This window comes from Heptranchias perlo, unplaced genomic scaffold, assembly GCF_035084215.1.
Source record: "Heptranchias perlo isolate sHepPer1 unplaced genomic scaffold, sHepPer1.hap1 HAP1_SCAFFOLD_749, whole genome shotgun sequence".
In the NCBI taxonomy this organism is placed as follows: Eukaryota; Metazoa; Chordata; class Chondrichthyes; order Hexanchiformes; family Hexanchidae; genus Heptranchias; species Heptranchias perlo.
In genome coordinates this window covers 1-20,570 of record NW_027139782.1, presented here as the reverse complement: position 1 = coordinate 20,570, position 20,570 = coordinate 1, and the positions used below count along the sequence as shown (strand labels likewise).

At 51.0% G+C, this 20,570-nt stretch overlaps 1 protein-coding gene across 1 annotated transcript in view; it reads right to left on the bottom strand.

The window, feature by feature from the left end:
* Positions 1–19,613, bottom strand: part of LOC137319165 (netrin-G1-like) — a 53,521-nt gene extending 33,908 nt beyond the window's left edge. Inside the window, exon 1 of the mRNA XM_067981500.1 lies at positions 18,802–19,613. Coding sequence (XP_067837601.1) covers positions 18,802–19,044 — 243 coding nt within the window. The 5' untranslated portion in view covers positions 19,045–19,613. The remainder of the gene's footprint in view (positions 1–18,801) is intronic.
* Between the last annotated feature and the right edge of the window lie 957 nt (positions 19,614–20,570).

The window sequence follows — 20,570 nt, the reverse complement described above, 5'->3', positions numbered from 1 at the left end:
TCCCCTTAACCTTCTCTGCTCTAAGGAGAACAATCCCAGCTTCTCCAGTCTCTCCACACCTGAAGTCCCTCATCCCCGGTCCCATTCTATTGGAGACGGAGATTTTAACTCAGGAGGCGAGTGTTTGGCCCGTTTTGCCGGGGCTGAATTTCGGCCCCAATTGGGGCTGGTTTTCGATGGTCCTGTTTTCCTGCTCTCGGACACTTTTTAATTCCTCTCTCAGTATTTACTCAGTGACCTTTTCAACCCTATAAATGATTCAGTATCGATCAGCACTTGTGGCAAAGCTTCCCACATTCGGATTTCAATCATCAGTGATTTTAATTCTGATTTTAAAATTCTCTTCCTCTTGTTCAAATCCCTCCATGGCCTCTTCCCTCCCTATCTCTGTAACCCCCTCCAGCCCTGAACCCCTCCCTATCTCTGTAACACCCTCCAGCCCGACACCCCTCCCTATCTCTGTAACCTCCTCCAGCCCTACACCCCTCCCTATCTCTGTAACCTCCGCCAGCCCTACACCCCTCCCTATTTATGTAACCTCCTCCAGCCCTACACCCCTCCCTATCTCTATAACCTCCTTTAGCCCTATGACCCTCCGAGATCTCCGCGCTCCTTCAATTCTGGCCTCTTGTCCATCCGCGATTTCCTTCCTCTGTGACCTGTTGCTTTGTAGCACAAGAAACACTCAAATCAATCAGCAAATTGGCACTAAAGTGGAATTGGAGACGATGACTTTGATCTGGTGCCAGAGATTAATCAAATTGGGGATTACAGAGCCTGGGGAATATTCTATTTTCAGCACCAAGATCGGTGGGAATTAACTGATGCCTTTTGGTCGAGAAGAACTAAATAAGAACATAAGAACATAAGAAATAGGAGCAGAAGTAGGCCAATCGGCCCCTCGAGCCTGCTCCGCCATTCAATAAGATCATGGCTGATCTGATCCTAACCTCAAATCTAAATTCATGTCCAATTTCCTGCCCGCTCCCCGTAACCCCTAATTCCCTTTACTTCTAGGAAACTGTCTATTTCTGTTTTAAATTTATTTAATGATGTAGCTTCCACAGCTTCCTGGGGCAGCAAATTCCACAGACCTACGACCCTCAGTGAAGAAGTTTCTCCTCATCTCAGTTTTGAAAGAGCAGCCCCTTATTCTAAGATTATGCCCCCTAGTTCTAGTTTTATCCATCCTTGGGAACATCCTTACCGCATCCACCCGATCAAGCCCCTTCACAATCTTATATGTTTCAATAAGATCGCCTCTCATTCTTCTGAACTCCAATGAGTAGAGTCCCAATTTACTCAACCTCTCCTCATATGTCCGCCCCCTCATCCCCGGGATTAACCAAGTATGCCTCGAGACCAAGTATGTCTTTTCTTAAGTATGGACACCAAAACTGTATGCAGTATTCCAGGTGCGGTCTCACCAATACCTTATATAACTGCAGCAATACCTCCCTGTTTTTATATTCTATCCCCCTAGCAATAAAAGCCAACATTCCGTTGGTCTTCTTGATCACCTGCTGCACCTGCATACTAACTTTTTGATTTTCTTGCACGAGGACCCCCAGATCCCTTTGTACTGCAGTACTTTCCAGTTTCTCGCCATTAAGATAATAACTTACTCTATGATTGTTCCTGCCAAAGTGCATAACCTCACATTTTCCAATATTGTATTGCATCTGCCAAATCTCCGCCCACTCACCCAGCCTGTCTATATCCCCTTCTAGGTTTTTTATGTCCTCCCCACTCTCTACTTTCCACTATCTTTGTATCATCTGCAAACTTTGATATGTTACACTCGGTCCCCTCCTCCAAATCGTTAATATAGATTGTAAAGAGTTGGGGACCCAGCACCGACCCCTGCGGAACACCACTGGTTACTGGTTGCCAGTCCGAGAATGAACCATTTATCCCAACTCTCTGCTTCCTGTTAGATAACCAATCCTCCACCCATGCCAGAATATTACCCCCAATCCAGTGATTCTTTATCTTGAGCAATAATCTTTTATGTGGCATCTTGTCGAATGCCTTCTGGAAGTCCAAATGCACTACATCCACTGGTTCCCCTTTATCCACCCTGTACATTATGTCCTCAAAGAACTCAAGTAAATTTGTCAGACATGACTTCCCCTTCGTAAAGCCATGCTGACTTTGTCCAATTAAATTATGCTTATCCAAATGTTCCGCTACTGTCTCCTTAATAATAGACTCCAAAATTTTACCCACCACAGATGTTAGGCTAACTGGTCTATAATTTCCAGCCTTCTGCCAACTACCCTTTTGAAATAAGGGTGTTACATTGGCAGTTTTCCAATCTGCCGGGACCTTTGCCGAGACCAGAGAATTTTGGAAAATTATTACCAAAGCATCCACAATCCCTACTGCCACTTCCCACTAGACCCTGGGATGTAAGCCATTAGGTCCAGGGGATTTATCCGCCTTGAGTCCCATTAATTTACTGAGTACCAATTCCTTAGTGATTTTAATTGTATTAAGCTCCTCCCCCTCTAGAGCCCCCTGTTTGTCCAGTGTTGGGATATTCTTAGTGTCCTCTACCGTAAAGACTGAAACAAAATATTTGTTCAGCATTTTTGCCATCTCCTTGTTTCCCACCATTAATTTCCCGGTCTCATCCTCTAAGGGACCTACGTTTGCCTTAGCCACCCTTTTTCTTTTTATATAACTGTAGAAACTCTTGCTATCTGTTTTTATATTTTTTGCTAATTTATTTTCATAATCTATCTTCCCTTTCTTAATCAATCCTTCAGTTACTTTTTGCTGTCTTTTGAAGACTTCCCAATCTTCTATCCTCCCACTAAGTTTGGCTACCTTATATGTCCTTGTTTTTAGTCGGATACTATCCTTAATTTCTTTACTTAGCCACGGATGGCTGTCATTTCTTTTACACCCTTTTTTCCTCGGTGGAATATATATTTTTTGAAAGTTGTAAAATAACTCCTTAAATGAACACCGCTGCTCATGTACCGTCTTACCCTTTAATCTATTTTCCCAGTCCACTTTAATCAATTCCGCTCTCATACCATCATAGTCTCCTTTATTCAAGCTCAGTACGCTTGTTTGAGAACCAACCTTCTCACCCTCTAATTGGATATGGAATGTAACCATGTTATGGTCACTCATTCCAAGGGGATCCTTAACTAGGACATTATTAATTAATCCTGGCTCATCACACAGGACCAGGTCTAAGGTTGCCTGCCCCCTTGTAGGATCAGTTACATACTGCTCAAGAAATCCATCCCTAATACACTCAATAAACTCTTCCTCAAGGCTGCCCTGCCCAATTTGATTTGTCCAGTTAATATGATAGTTAAAATCCCCCATAATTATAGCTGTTCCCTTATTACATGCCCCGACTATTTCCTGATTAATACTTCTCCCAGCAGAGTTGCAACTATTAGGAGGCCTATATACTACGCCCACTAGTGTTTTTTTTCCCCTTATTATTCCTTATCTCCACCCAAACTGTTTCATTATCCTGATCCTTTGTCCCAATATCATTTCTCTGTATTACAGTGATTCCTTCCTTTCTAAACATAGCCACCCCACCTCCCCTTCCTTCCTGCCTGTCCTTCCTGATTGTTAAATACCCTGGCATATTTAATTCCCAGTCGTTGTCACCCTGCAGCCATGTTTCTGTAATGGCCACAAGATCATACCCATACATAGTTATTTGTGCCATTAACTCGTCCATTTTGTTACGAATGCTACGTGCATTCAGATAAAGAACTTCCAAATATGTCTTGTGACACTTAGTTCCTGCTTTTTCCTTTTTTAACACTTTACCTTTTACTCCATACCTTCTGTCCCTTCCTGACACACTTTCCTCTGTCTCCCTGCTCAGGTTCCCAACCCCCTGCCTCAGCTTTGATGCTGGGTTAATCACCTTGCGCCTTCTAGTTTTTATTTTATCTGTCGTGCCTAAAGTACACTTTCTTTCCGCTGCTCTATGCTTTTCCCTTTCACTTGTTCTTGAACAACTGTTTGTACTATTTGTATTGTAGATTTCCCCTGGGTCTTCCCCTCTCTTGCTGTTGTCAACTGTATTCCCTTCTGACTCCCCGCTCAGGTTCCCATCCCCCTGCCACTCTAGTTTAAACCTTCCCCAACAGCACTAGCAAACACCCCTACGAGGACATTGGTCCCAGTCCTGCTCGGGTGTAACCCGTCCCGCTTGTACAGGTCCCACCTTCCCCAGAACCGGTCCCAATGTCCCAGGAATCTAAATCCCTCCCTCCTACACCATCCCTGCAGCCACGCATTCATCCTGTCTATTCTCCTGTTCCTATACTCAGTAGCACGTGGCACCGGTAGTAATCCTGAGATCACTACCTTTGAAGTCCTGCTTTTTAATTTATCTCCTAACTCCTTAAATTCACCTTGCAGGACCTCATCCCTTTTTTTACCTATGTCGTTGGTACCAATATGGACCATGACTACTGGCTGTTCACCCTCCCCCTCCAGAATGCCCTGCAGCCGCTCAGTGACATCCTTGACCCCAGCACCAGGGAGGCAACATACCATCCTGGAGTCACGTTTGCGGCCACAGAAACGCCTATCTGTTCCCCTTACAATTGAATCCCCTATCACTATAGCCCTGCCACTCTTCTTCCTCCCCTCCTGTGCAGCAGAGCCACCCGTGGAGCCCCGAACCTGGCTCTTGCTGCTTTCCCCTGATAAGCCATCTCCCCCAACAGTATCTAAAGCAGAATATCTGTTTGAGAGGGAGATGGCCCCAGGGGACTCCTGCTCTACCTGCCTAGTCCTTTTACTCTGCCTGGTGGTCACCCATTTCCTTTCTGCCTGCGTATTCTTTACCTGCGGTGTGACCACCTCACTGAACGTGCTATCCACGATAGTCTCAGCATCGCGGATGCTCCACAGTGAATCCACCCGCAGCTCCAGCTCCAAAAGATGGTCAGCCAGTAGCTGCAGCTGGACACACTTCCTGCACACATGGTCGTCAGGGACACCAGTCGTGTCCATGACTTCCCACATAGTGCAGGAGGAGCATATCACGTGTGCGACCTGTGCTGCCATGACTTGCCTTGGACTCTCATACTCTCCTCCCGCTCCAGGTCTCTCCTTTTATCCTGTGCTCACCTCTCGGACTCTCCTGCCTCACCTGTGATGTCACACAGTAGTTGTCTACACCCCTCCCTATCTCTGTAACCCCCTCCAGCCCTACAACCCTCCCTATCTCTGTAACCCCCTCCAGCCCTACACCCCTCCCTATTTCTGTAACCCCCTCCAGCCCTACACCCCTGCCTATCTCTGTAACCTCTTTGAGACCTACACCCCTCCCCATCTCTGTAACCTCCTCCAGCCCTACACCCCTCCCTATCTCTGTAACCTCCTCCAGCCCTACACCCCTCCCTATCTCTGTAACCCCCTCCAGTCCTACACCCCTCCCTATCTCTGTAACCCCCTCCAGCCCGACACCCCTGCCTATCTCTGTAACCCCCTCCAGCACTACACCCCTCCCTATTTCTGTAATCTCCTCCAGCACTACACCCCTCCCTATTTCTGTAATCTCCTCCAGTCCTGCACCCCTCCCTACCTCTGTAGCCTCCTCCAGCCCGACACCCCTGCCTATCTCTGTAACGTCGATGGTAGTCATGATGTGGAGATGCCGGTGATGGACTGGGGTTGACAATTGTAAACAATTTTACAACACCTGACGAAGGGGGAAGCCTCCGAAAGCTTGTGAATTTAAAATAAAATTGCTGGACTATAACTTGGTGTTGTAAAATTGTTTACAATTATCTCTGTAACCTCTTCGAGCCCAACACCTCTCCCTATCTCTGTAATCTCCTCCAGTCCTACAACCCTCCGAGATCTCTGCACTCCTCCAATTCTGGCCTCTTGTCCAGCCCCCAATTGTTTCACCCCACCATTGGCAGCCGTGCCTTCAGCTGCCGAGGCCCTAAACTCTGGAATTCCCTCCGTAAACCTCTCCGTCTCTCCCCCTCTCTCTCCTCCTTTAAGACCCTCCTTAAAACCCACCTCTTTGACCAAGCTTTTGGTCTCCTGTCCTAATATCTCCTTCTTTGGCTCGGTGTCAATTTTTGTCTGATTTACACTCCTGTGAAGCACCTTGGGATGTTTTACTACGTTAAAGGCACTATATAAATGCAGGTTGTTGTTGTTGTCAGTGGAAAGAAACCCTGAAAATGCAGGAGGGAAAGGGTGAGCCCAGACATTATCCCGTCTCCTTTTCACACACGTTTATCGACCCGCGAACCAAATCGACCTGAAGGTGGACTCTGGGCACAAGGTCAGCGGGAGGTCGAAGGGTGAACGGGCAGAGAACGGGCCGTGTATTAACAAGCAAACGACAGTCAGTCCTGCTTCTGTCCACAGCCCCACTCCTCAATGCTGACCCACAGGGGAATAAACCCAGCAACAAAGGATCATCACTCCTTTAAAGTGGAAACCTGGCCCGGTTTAAAGAGGAAGCTCATCTCATTTACATTTTAAACACAATCCACTGAAATGGAAAGTGGATTTAATTCATCCCATTTCATTTTGACTCAAACATTCAGTTTGTGAATTAATGGTTTTATTTTTAATCCCACAAGCTTTCGGGGGCTTTCCCCTTCCTCAGGCGGTGTGGAAGTGACAATTTCGAATCCGTCGCATTTTAAGATCACATAACAAAGCCTGGTGATTACTGCCCGTTGCCAAGGCAATCACAGTGAGCAGACAGAAAGGTGTCATCTAAAAGGCCACTGAATATACAACCCCCCAAAAAAAAAAGAGAGACAGAACGAAGACAGTCAATGACCCGTTATATTAAAAACAGATCACATTTGTTCGCTGGTGGGGTAACGTGTAGTGTGACATGAACCCAAGATCCCGGTTGAGGCCGTCCTCATGGGTGCGGAACTTGGCTATTAATTTCTGCTCGACGATTTTGCGTTGTCGTGTGTCTCGAAGGCCGCCTTGGAGTATGTTTACCCGAAGGTCGGTGGCTGAATGTCCATGACTGCTGAAGTGTTCCCCGACAGGGAGAGAACCCTCCTGTTTGGCGATTGTTGCGCGGTGTCCGTTCATCCGTTGTCGCAGCGTCTGCATGGTCTCGCCAATGTACCATGCTCTGGGGCATCCTTTCCTGCAACGTATGAGGTAGACAACGTTGGCCGAGTCACAGGAGTATGAACCATGCACCTGGTGGGTGGTGTCCTCTCGTGTGATGGTGGTATCTGTGTCGATCTGGCATGTCTTGCAGAGGTTACCGTGGCAGGGTTGTGTGGTGTCGTGGACGCTGTTCTCCTGAAGGCTGGGTAATTTGCTGCGAACGATGGTTTGTTTGAGGTTGGGTGGCTGTTTAAAGGCGAGTAGTGGAGGTGTGGGGATGGCCATAGCGAGGTGTTCGTCGTCATTGATGACATGTTGAAGGCTGCGGAGAACATGGCGTAGTTTCTCCGCTCCGGGGAAGTACTGGACGACAAAGGGTACTCTGTTGGTTGCGTCCCGTGTTAGTCTCCTGAGGAGGTCTACGCGGTTTTTCGCTGTGGCCCGTCGGAACTGTCGATCGATGAGTCGAGCGTCATATCCCGTTCTTACTAGGGCGTCTTTCAGCGTCTGTAGGTGTCCATCGCGTTCCTCCTCGTCTGAGCAGACCCTGTGTATTCGCAGGGCCTGTCCATAGGGGATGGCCTCTTTGACGTGGTTAGGGTGGAAGCTGGAAAAGTGGAGCATCGTGAGGTTGTCCGTGGGCTTGCGGTAGAGTGAGGTGCTGAGGTGCCCGTCTTTGATGGAGATTCGTGTGTCCAAGAAAGAAACTGATTCTGAGGAGTAGTCCATGGTGAGCTTGATGGTGGGATGGAACTTGTTGATGTTATCGTGTAGTCTCTTTAGTGATTCCTCACCGTGGGTCCATAGAAAGAAAATGTCGTCGATGTATCTGGTGTATAGTGTTGGTTGGAGGTCCTGTGCAGTGAAGAAGTCCTGCTCGAACTTGTGCATGAAAATGTTGGCGTATTGGGGTGCGAATTTGGTCCCCATGGCTGTTCCGTGTGTTTGGGTAAAGAACTGGTTATCGAAGGTGAAGACATTGTGATCCAGGATGAAGCGGATGAGTTGTAGGATGGCGTCTGGAGATTGGCTGTTGTTGGTGTTGAGTATTGATGCTGTTGCAGCGATGCCGTCATCGTGGGGGATACTGGTGTATAGTGCCGAGACGATGGACGTTCACCTGACGAAGGAGGAAGCCTCCGAAAGCTTGTGAATTTAAAATAAAATTGCTGGACTATTACTTGGTGTTGTAAAATTGTTTACAATTGTCAACCCCAGTCCATCACCGGCATCTCCACATCATCTCATCTTTCTGTGTGAGTGAGTGAGCTGGACGTGTATTGAAGGGGAGGAGAGACAGGGACAGGGTGACAGGGAGATAACTCGACCTTCAAACTCCTGCCTGGACTGAGCCTTCGACACAACAGTCACGGTTTCTGTTGGGAAAAGCTGTCTGTTTAGAGAAGGTTGTGAGAGGGAGGGAAAAACATAACTGGGGGAGTGAGTCTAACAACAGGCCCCACAGTGTGTCCCTCAGTCCAGGGGGAGTGAACAATATAACTGGGGGAGTGAGTCTAACAACAGGCCCCACAGTGTGTCCCTCAATCCATAGAATCATCGAATATTACAGCACAGAAGGAGGCCATTCGGTCCATCGAGCCTGTGCCAGCTCTTTGAAAGAGCTATCCAATTAGTCCCACTCCCCCTGCTCTTTCCCCACAGCCCTGCAAATTTTACACTTTTCAAGTATTTATCCAATTCCCTTTTGAAAGTTATTATTGAATCTGCTTCCACCGCCCTTTCAGGCAGCGCATTCCAGATCAGAACAACTCGCTGCATAAAAAAAATTCTCCTCATCTCCGCTCTGGATTTTTCACCAATTACCTTAAATCTGTGTCCTCTGGTTACCGACCCTCCTGCCACTGGAAACAGTTTCTCCTTATTTACTCCATCAAAACTGGGGGCAGCGGGTTCTGGGGAAGGTCGAAGTACTGCAATGGTCTGGGGGAGGGGGTCGGGGGTGGGTCAGGGTGGGTCTGGTGGGAGGACAGTAGGTTGGGGTGGGTCTGGTGGGGTTCAGGGGGAGGTTCGGGTGGGGGGTGTTGGGGGTCTGGTGGGAGGACAGTAGGTTGGGGTGGGTCTGGTGGGGTTTGGGGGGAGGTTCTGGTGGGGGGTGTTGGGAGTCTGGTGGGAGGACAGTAGGTTGGGGTGGGTCTGGTGGGGTTTGGGGGGAGGTTTGGGTGGGGGGTGTTGGGGGTCTGGTGGGAGGACAGTAGGTTGGGGTGGGTCTGGTGGGGTTTGGGGGGAGGTTCTGGTGGGGGGTGTTGGGAGTCTGGTGGGAGATCGGGGGGGTTTGGAGTGGGTCTGGTGGGGTTCAGTGCGGGGGGTCCTCTGATGGGGGGTCCGGGAGGGTCAGATATCAATGGTTCAGGGAAGGTCTCCAAATAATATACTCAAGCTGATCTTTTTTTATTATTCGTTCATGGGATGTGGGCATCGCTGGCGAGGCCGGCATTTATTGCCCATCCCTAATCGCCCTCGAGAAGGTGGTGGTGAGCCGCCTTCTTGAACCGCTGCAGTCCGTGTGGTGACGGTTCTCCCACAGTGCTGTTAGGAAGGGAGTTCCAGGATTTTGACCCAGCGACAATGAAGGAACAGCGATATATTTCCAAGTCGGGATGGTGTGTGACTTGGAGGGGGACGTGCAGGTGGTGTTGTTCCCATGTACCTGCTGCTCTTGTCCTTCTAGGTGGTAGAGGTCGCGGGTTTGGGAGTTGCTGTCGAAGAAGCCTTGGCGAGTTGCTGCAGTGCATCCTGTGGATGGTGCACACTGCAGCCACAGTGCGCCAGTGGTGAAGGGAGTGAATGTTTAGGGTGGCGGATGGGGTGCCAATCAAGCGGGCTGCTTTGTCCTGGATGGTGTCGAGCTTCCTGAGTGTTGTTGGAGCTGCACTCATCCAGGCAAGTGGAGAGTATTCCATCACACTCCTGACTTGTGCCTTGTGGATGGTGGAAAGGCTTTGGGGAGTCAGGAGGTGAGTCACTCGCTGCAGAATACCCAGCCTCTGACCTGCTCTTGTAGCCACAGTATTTATATGGCTGGTCCAGTTAAGTTTCTGGTCAATGGTGACCCCCAGGATGTTGATGGTGGGAGATTCGGCGATGGTAATGCCGTTGAATTTCAAGGGGAGGTGGTTAGACTCTCTCTTGTTGGAGATGGTCATTGCCTGGCACTTGTCTCGCATGAATGTTACTTTACATCCCAAAGCGATTTACAGCCAATGAAGTAATTTTGAAATGTCGTCACTGTTGTAATGTTGGAAATATTAAAATGTTTTAGATGATAAAAGGATTCGATCGGGTAGATAGAGAGAAACTATTTCCTCTGGTGGGAGAGTCCAGAACAAGGGGGAATAATCTTAAAATTAGAGCTCGGCCGTTCAGGGGTGATGTCAGGAAGCATTTCTTCACACAAAGGGGAGTGGGAATCTGGAACTCTCTCCCCCAAAAGGCTGTCAATGCTGGGGGTCAATTGGAGCTTTCAAGACTGAGATCGATAGATTTTTGTTGGGTGAGGGTATCGAGGGATACGGAGCAAAGGAGGGTAAATGGGGTTAAGATACAGATCAGCCATGATCTAATTGAATGGGGAACAGGCTCGAGGGGCTGAATGGCCTCCTGCTGTTCCGATGTTCCCGACAGTGTTTGCTTCACTCACCAATACTCCCCTCCCCTCTCCTCACACTGTCCCCTCAGTATTTCAATCAAACCTCAACCATGTTTTGTTCTCTGGAGAAGCAACTTTACATCAATTATGAACAGACTTTCCGGGGAGAGAAGGTGAGCGATATAATCAGTAACAAGGCCATGGATTCAGTTGGTCAGCTGACATTGAACATCATGTCCTGGAGATGCTGAAATATTGATCGTAACCCCTTCATTCTGCTGTCGAGAGACTTTGGTAAAATTAGTGATATTGCGGGAAGTGGAGCCCAGAATGTGAGTCAGACTGGGTGAAACCGCGGCCTTTTATATAAATATAGCCCATTATCTGAACTCGAACCTGAGCTCCGACACTCCAGAGAAACACGTCCATCAGCTCACAGGAAAAGATTTTAAAGCAATGCAGAGATTTCAAATCCTGGAACCCGTATTAAAGGGGCTTTCGGCCCTCACGGAGTTTAAACCTCAGCTCAGTGTCTACAACAGGATCACTGGAATCTCTGCTTCACAGGAGACAATCTGCACTGGGCCTCAACTTAGCCCCCAGACCTCACCCTGCACTCCCCCATGACCTTCTGACTCCAAGGTGAAAGTTCACCACTGAGTCAAGGCTGACAGGTGAAACACGGTTAGTCTGATGGAGCTAAACGCAGCAGCCATTTTGTGCACAGCAAGATCCAACAGACAGCGTTGTGATGAGCTGTTTGTGTTGATGTTGGATGGGAGGAGAGTTGGCCGGGACACCGGGAGGTCTCACTGATCGTCCAATAATAAATGTTTCCTCATGCTGTGCGGAGCCGGGTTCGAAGGTCGATTACACAGGTCACTCTCGGGTCACGACTCTCAGGCCTCGGGCCTTCACAAGTCAGGACACCAGGGCCTGGCAGGCAGTCCCCACTCCCAACAACAAACAGAACATCAGTGTAAACAGGGTTAGGGTCAGACGGCCGATAAAGGTACAGAGCAGCAGAACCAACAACAGCAACAACAACAACCTGCATTTATATAGCGCCTTTAATGTAGGAAAACGTCCCAAGGCCCTTCACAGGAGCGATTATCAGACACAAACTGACACCGAGTCACAGAAGGAGTTATTAGGACAGGTGACCAAAAACTTGGTCAAAGAGGTAGGTTTTAAGGAGCATCTTAGAGGAGGAGAGAGAGGCGGAGAGGGGGAGGGAGGGAATTCCAGAGCTTAGGGCCCAGGCAGCTGAAGGCACGGCCGCCAATGGTGGATCGAAGAAACTCGGGGATGGACAAGAGGCCAGAATTGGAGGAGGTTACAGAGATCTCGGAGGGTTGTAGGGTTGGGGGAGGTTACAGAGATCTCGGAGGGTTGTAGGGTTGGGGGAGGTTACAGAGATCTCGGAGGGTTGTAGGGTTGACGAGGTTACAGAGATCTCGGAGGGTTGCAGGGTTGGGGGAGGTTACAGAGATCTCGGAGGGTTGTCGGGTTGGGGGAGGTTACAGAGATCTCGGAGGGTTGTAGAGTTGGGGGAGGTTACAGGGATCTCGGAGGGTTGTCGGGTTGGGGGAGGTTACAGAGATCTCGGAGGGTTGTAGGGTTGGGGGAGGTTACAGAGATCTCGGAGGGTTGTAGGGTTGGGGGAGGTTACAGAGATCTCGGAGGGTTGTAGGGTTGGGGGGGGGTTACAGAGATCTCGGAGGGTTGTAGTGTTGGGGGGGGTTACAGAGATCTCGGAGGGTTGTAGGGTTGACGAGGTTACAGAGATCTCGGAGGGTTATAGGGTTGACGAGGTTACAGAGATCTCGGAGGGTTGTAGGGTTGGGGGAGGTTACAGAGATCTCGGAGGGTTGTAGGGTTGATGAGGTTACAGAGATCTCGGAGGGTTGTAGGGTTGGGGGAGGTTACAGAGATCTCGGAGGGTTGTAGGGTTGGGGGAGGTTACAGAGATCTCGGAGGGTTGTAGGGTTGACGAGGTTACAGAGATCTCGGAGGGTTGTAGGGTTGGGGGGGGTTACAGGGATCTCGGAGGGTTGTAGGGTTGACGAGGTTACAGAGATCTCGGAGGGTTGTAGGGTTGGGGGAGGTTACAGAGATCTCGGAGGGTTGTAGGGTTGACGAGGTTACAGAGATCTCGGAGGGTTGTAGGGTTGACGAGGTTACAGAGATCTCGGAGGGTTGTAGGGTTGGGGGAGGTTACAGAGATCTCGGAGGGTTGTAGGGTTGACGAGGTTACAGAGATCTCGGAGGGTTGTAGGGTTGACGAGGTTACAGAGATCTCGGAGGGTTGTAGGGTTGACGAGGTTACAGAGATCTCGGAGGGTTGTAGGGTTGATGAGGTTACAGAGATCTCGGAGGGTTGTAGGGTTGGGGGAGGTTACAGAGATCTCGGAGGGTTGTAGGGTTGACGAGGTTACAGAGATCTCGGAGGGTTGTAGGGTTGACGAGGTGACAGAGATCTCGGAGGGTTGTAGGGTTGACGAGGTTACAGAGATCTCGGAGGGTTGTAGGGTTGACGAGGTTACAGAGATCTCGGAGGGTTGTAGGGTTGACGAGGTTACAGAGATCTCGGAGGGTTGTAGGGTTGACGAGGTTACAGAGATCTCGGAGGGTTGTAGGGTTGACGAGGTTACAGAGATCTCGGAGGGTTGTAGGGTTGACGAGGTTACAGAGATCTCGGAGGGTTGTAGGGTTGACGAGGTTACAGAGATAGGGAGGGGAGAGGCCATGGAGGGATTTGAACACGAGGATGAGAATTTTAAAATCTGCAGCATCTGTGCAGGAATTGCTGTCTTTGCACCAACACTACAGCCAGAGTCTGAATCCATTCTCACCCTGCAGTCTTTCCGTCTCACTCACCCACTCACATTGAATACTGAATCAGAGAACAGAATCAGAGAACAGAAGTTCAGGAGAGGGAACAGATTGGGAGAGAAGGAGAGAGGACACGAGTAAAAAACACAGTTACAGAATAAAAAATATACAAACTACGAGATACCGGCCGAACAACAAGGCTCCGTTTCTCAGGCGTAAACCGGCCAACTAAGGTCCCAATATGGCGGCAGGAAGTTAATATTTATCCTCAACCAACATCATTAAAACAGATTATCGGGTCATTTATCACATTGCTGTTTCTGGGATCTTGCTGTGCGCAAATTGGCTGCCACGTTTCCCACATTACAACAGTGACTACACTTCAAAAAGTACCTCATTGGCTGTGAAGCGATTTGGGACGTCCTGAGGATGTGAAAGGCGCTATAGAAATGCAAGTTCATTCTTTCTTCAAAGCCAATGAAGGACTTTTTTTGAAGTGTAGTCACTGTTGTAATGAGATAAATGACCAGATCATCTATTTTTGGTGATGGTTGAGGGATAAATATTGCCCAGGACACCGGGGAGAACTCCCCGACTCTTCCTCGAAATAGTAACCCTGGGATCATTCACGCCCACCCGAGAGGGCAGATGGGACCTCGGTTTAACATCTCATCCAAAAGACGGCACCTCCGACAGTGCAGCGCTCCCTCAGTACTGACCCTCCGACAGTGCAGCACTCCCTCAGTACTGACCCTCCGACAGTGCAGCACTCCCTCAGTACTGACCCTCCGACAGTGCCGCACTCCCTCAGCACTGACCCTCCGACAGCGCACCACTCCCTAAGTACTGACCCTCCGACAGTGCACCACTCCCTCAGTACTGACCCTCTGACAGTGCTGCACTCCCTCTGTGCTGACACTCCGACAATGCAGCGCTCCCTCAGTACTGACCCTCCGACAGTGCACCACTCCCTCAATGCAGCACTCCCTCAGTACGACACTGGGAGTGTCAGCCTCGATTATGTGCTTGAGTCTCTGGAGTGGGACTATGAACCCATAACCTTCCAACTCAGAGGTCAGAGTGCTCCCCACTGAGCCACAGCTGACACTTTCAAAGTGCTTTGGGGCATCCTGAGGTGTGTGAATCTCACACAGTGACACCCGGTCCGGTCTCACTGGGTCCGGGCAGTGTTTCACACACAGTGACACCCGGTCCGGTCTCACTGGGTCCGGGCAGTGTTTCACACACAGTGACACCCGGTTCGGTCTCACTGGGTCCGGGCAGTGTTTCACACACAGTGACACCCGGTCCGGTCTCACTGGGTCCGGGCAGTGTTTCACACACAGTGACACCCGGTTCGGTCTCACTGGGTCCGGACAGTGTTTCACACACAGTGACACCCGGTCCGGTCTCACTGGGTCCGGGCAGTGTTTCACACACAGTGACACCCGGTCCGGTCTCACTGGGCCCGGACAGTGTTTCACACACAGTGACACCCGGTCCGGTCTCACTGGGCCCGGGCAGTGTTTCACACACAGTGACACCCGGCCCGGTCTCACTGGGCCCGGGCAGTGTTTCACACACAGTGACACCCGGTCCGGTCTCACTGGGCCCGGACAGTGTTTCACACACAGTGACACCCGGTCCGGTCTCACTGGGTCCGGACAGTGTTTCACACACAGTGACACCCGGTCCGGTCTCACTGGGTCCGGACAGTGTTTCACACACAGTGACACCCGGTCCGGTCTCACTGGGTCCGGACAGTGTTTCACACACAGTGACACCCGGTCCGGTCTCACTGGGCCCGGGCAGTGTTTCACACACAGTGACACCCGGTCCGGTCTCACTGGGTCCGGACAGTGTTTCACACACAGTGACACCCGGTCCGGTCTCACTGGGTCCGGGCAGTGTTTCACACACAGTGACACCCGGTCCGGTCTCACTGGGCCCGGGCAGTGTTTCACACACAGTGACACCCGGTCCGGTCTCACTGGGCCCGGGCAGTGTTTCACACACAGTGACACCCGGTCCGGTCTCACTGGGCCCGGGCAGTGTTTCACACACAGTGACACCCGGTCCGGTCTCACTGGGTCCGGGCAGTGTTTCACACACAGTGACACCCGGTCCGGTCTCACTGGGTCCGGGCAGTGTTTCACACACAGTGACACCCGGTCCGGTCTCACTGGGTCCGGGCAGTGTTTCACACACAGTGACACCCGGTCCGGTCTCACTGGGTCCGGACAGTGTTTCACACACAGTGACACCCGGTCCGGTCTCACTGGGTCCGGGCAGTGTTTCACACACAGTGACACCCGGTCCGGTCTCACTGGGTCCGGGCAGTGTTTCACACACAGTGACACCCGGTCCGGTCTCACTGGGTCCGGGCAGTGTTTCACACACAGTGACACCCGGTCCGGTCTCACTGGGCCCGGGCAGTGTTTCACACACAGTGACACCCGGTCCGGTCTCACTGGGCCCGGGCAGTGTTTCACACACAGTGACACCCGGTCCGGTCTCACTGGGTCCGGACAGTGTTTCACACACAGTGACACCCGGTCCGGTCTCACTGGGCCCGGGCAGTGTTTCACACACAGTGACACCCGGTCCGGTCTCACTGGGCCCGGGCAGTGTTTCACACACAGTGACACCCGGTCCGGTCTCACTGGGTCCGGACAGTGTTTCACACACAGTGACACCCGGTCCGGTCTCACTGGGCCCGGGCAGTGTTTCACACACAGTGACACCCGGTCCGGTCTCACTGGGCCCGGGCAGTGTTTCACACACAGTGACACCCGGTCCGGTCTCACTGGGCCCGGGCAGTGTTTCACACACAGTGACACCCGGTCCGGTCTCACTGGGTCCGGACAGTGTTTCACACACAGTGACACCCGGTCCGGTCTCACTGGGTCCGGGCAGTGTTTCACACACAGTGACACCCGGTCCGGTCTCACTGGGTCCGGGCAGTGTTTCACACACAGTGACACCCGGTCCGGTCTCACTGGGTCCGGGCAGTGTTTCACACACAGTGACACCCGGTCCGGTCTCACTGGGCCCGGGCAGTGTTTCACACACAGTGACACCCGGTCCGGTCTCACTGGGCCCGGGCAGTGTTTCACACACAGTGACACCCGGTCCGGTCTCACTGGGTCCGGGCAGTGTTTCACACACAGTGACACCCGGTCCGGTCTCACTGGGTCCGGGCAGTGTTTCACACACAGTGACACCCGGTCCGGTCTCACTGGGCCCGGGCAGTGTTTCACACACAGTGACACCCGGTCCGGTCTCACTGGGTCCGGACAGTGTTTCACACACAGTGACACCCGGTCCGGTCTCACTGGGTCCGGACAGTGTTTCACACACAGTGACACCCGGTCCGGTCTCACTGGGTCCGGGCAGTGTTTCACACACAGTGACACCCGGTCCGGTCTCACTGGGTCCGGACAGTGTTTCACACACAGTGACACCCGGTCCGGTCTCACTGGGCCCGGGCAGTGTTTCACACACAGTGACACCCGGTCCGGTCTCACTGGGTCCGGGCAGTGTTTCACACACAGTGACACCCGGTCCGGTCTCACTGGGTCCGGGCAGTGTTTCACACACAGTGACACCCGGTCCGGTCTCACTGGGCCCGGGCAGTGTTTCACACACAGTGACACCCGGTCCGGTCTCACTGGGTCCGGGCAGTGTTTCACACACAGTGACACCCGGTCCGGTCTCACTGGGTCCGGACAGTGTTTCACACACAGTGACACCCGGTCCGGTCTCACTGGGTCCGGGCAGTGTTTCACACACAGTGACACCCGGTCCGGTCTCACTGGGTCCGGGCAGTGTTTCACACACAGTGACACCCGGTCCGGTCTCACTGGGCCCGGGCAGTGTTTCACACACAGTGACACCCGGTCCGGTCTCACTGGGCCCGGACAGTGTTTCACACACAGTGACACCCGGTCCGGTCTCACTGGGCCCGGACAGTGTTTCACACACAGTGACACCCGGTCCGGTCTCACTGGGCCCGGGCAGTGTTTCACACACAGTGACACCCGGTCCGGTCTCACTGGGCCCGGGCAGTGTTTCACACACAGTGACACCCGGTCCGGTCTCACTGGGCCCGGGCAGTGTTTCACACACAGTGACACCCGGTCCGGTCTCACTGGGTCCGGACAGTGTTTCACACACAGTGACACCCGGTCCGGTCTCACTGGGTCCGGGCAGTGTTTCACACACAGTGACACCCGGTCCGGTCTCACTGGGTCCGGGCAGTGTTTCACACACACTGACACCCGGTCCGGTCTCACTGGGCCCGGACAGTGTTTCACACACAGCTCCGACAATGGAATATGGGACTGGTGTAAGATTTACCTCAAAGAGTCGTATTATTGTTATAACAGATTACTAATTGACCTGGAGAATAATTCCCTCTGATAAACGACATGTTCTGCAATAAATTACACAGTTTTAATTATTGGTGAAACTTATGACGGATTATTAATTCAGGAGTTTTCCCTCTAACATTGATGAAGGAACCAGTTGTCCTGAGGAGATGATTAACTCAACGAGAGGATAATTAATATTTAGAAACAGTCCTGAATTTACATCTCAATGACTTCATTACAGGACAGTTTATATCGTACGGAAACCCAATCAGATCAGATTGTCAGACTCGGGGAGATTACAGCAAAGCCAATCGGGATCGAGTCTGTTGCCTTTTGGGCTAAATTGGATCTTCAGAAAATGACAAGTCTCCCAGCAGCCCCAGAGAGACAGAACATTATAATAAATCAGTGGTGTCCAGAAATATAATTGGACATATTCCCCCACTGGAGATATTGGACAGTGTTCAGAGACACAATTGGACATATTCACCTGCTCGGGGCCATAAATATAAGATCGTCACTAATAAATCCAATAGGGAATTCAGGAGAAACTTCTTCACCCAGAGAGTGGTGAGAATGTGGAACTCACTCCCACAAGGAGAGGTTGAGGTGAATAGTGTAGATGGATTTCAGGGGAAGCTGGATTAACACAGGAGGGAGAAAGGAATAGAAGGATATGCTGATAGGGTGAGATGAAAGAGGGTGGGAGGAGGCTCGTGTGGAGCATAAACACCAGTATAGACCAGTTGGGCCGAATGGCCTGTTTCTGTGCTGTACATTCTCTGTAATTCTATGTAATGACTCACTTTGATAAAGGCCATTCAGTGACCGTCCATTCCCAGCGTGACACACAACAGAGACTGGGTGTGAAAGGCTTCTACTCACCAGCGTGCAGTACATCTCCGGGGTCTCTCCACACGTACTGTTGGGGGGATCCAACCTCACCCTCAGGAACCTGCTGACCAGCTCCGCCTCGGGCTGGCAGGCCATGTAATCCCAACTCCTCCCCTGGTCCCAGTGAATCTGAGCCTTACACAGGTCGTAGTGACCCCAGGACGGGAAGTGCTGTGTGGAGACAGACAGGGCTGTCCAAAGGGCCTGAAGGGGCAACAAACCGGACAGACGCATCGTTCCGACTGGACCCCCACCCAGAGAGGGGGTGATCTCGGTCTGTCTGGGGGTGATTCAGGGGGGTCTCTGCTCCAACTGGACCCTCGCTCAGAGAGGGGGCAATCTCAGTCCGTCTGGGGGTGATTCAGGGGGGTCTCCGCTCCGAATGGACCCTCGCTCAGAGAGGGGGCAATCTCAGTCCGTCTGGGGGTGATTCAGGGGGTCTCCGCTCCGAGGTCTGGTGTGAACGTTCTGTGACGATCCGACTTTGACTGGACACTGATTCCAGATGTTTTTCCCCAGCGGTGTTTGCAGATATTCCAGGTGTTGGGGTTCCAGCTGTTTTTCCCAGCTGTGTTTGCGAACGTGTCAGGTGTTAGGATTCCAGCTGTTTTTCCACAGCGGTGTTTGCAGATGTGCAGGTGTTATGGTTCCAGCTGTTTTCCCCGGCTGTGTTTGCAGATGTTCCAGGTGTTTGAATTCCAGCTGTTTTCCCCCCAGCTGTTCTCTGTGTCAGACAGTTGTCCTTATTCGCTGATCAGTCAGTACTGGGACCCAATGAGATGACTGTGTCCTGACAAGACTCTCTCTCCCATTGATCATCTCCTCCTTCTGACATCAGCTCCCTGTTCGGAGAGAAATAAAATCAATGGATTTTGGACCAGGTTCTGCTCCTGACCTTCGAGCCCAATCCTCAGACTCACACTGCCCATTAACAGCCAATCCCCGCACTCTGACTAATCCAATCCGAGTGCCTGGATTTGAGATTTTATCTCGATTTCGATGAGATGAAGATTTCAACTCAACTCCCAGGATTCTGATCGAGATAAAAATAAATCGTGATGGGATTTTCCCGTTAAATCTCGGCCACTATTGAAAAGCTCACTGATTAAATAGAACACACTGGAGTTTGAGGGATTAAGGATATTATTCATTATCTGATTATAAACGCACTGATTTACTGCAACATTCAGAAATTACAGACAATCAAAAGATCCTTTCAGACAACACCAGATCGAGACTCTGGATCCCTGATCATCAGGACCACACTGCCCAGAATCAATCGTTACCGCCTTTTATTAGTTTTAATATAAACCAATAACTGCAGACACTGAGAACCAGTGAGTGTGACGGAGCCGGGTCACCTATTGGCTGGAGTGAGGATTAAAGTGAAACAGCTTTGTTTAATTTTAAAATGTGAGAGTCTCCAGCCCTTCAATTCAATGACAAGGAATCGAGGTTCCCACTCAAACACTTTCTATTGGCTCTCTCTGTGGAGGACTTTGTTTGAGCAGCTTTGGGACTTTCACATCCTCAGGACGTCCCAAAGCGTTTACAGCCAATGAAATACTTTATTGAAGTGTAGTCACTGTTGTAATGTCGGAAACACGGCAGCCAATTTGTGCACAGCAAGATCCCACAAACAGCAATAAGATAAATGACTCAATAATCTGTTTTTTCACAATGTTGGTTGAGGGATAAATATTGGCCAGGACCCCGGGAGAACTCCCCTGCTCTTCTTTTGAATAGTGCCATGGAATCAT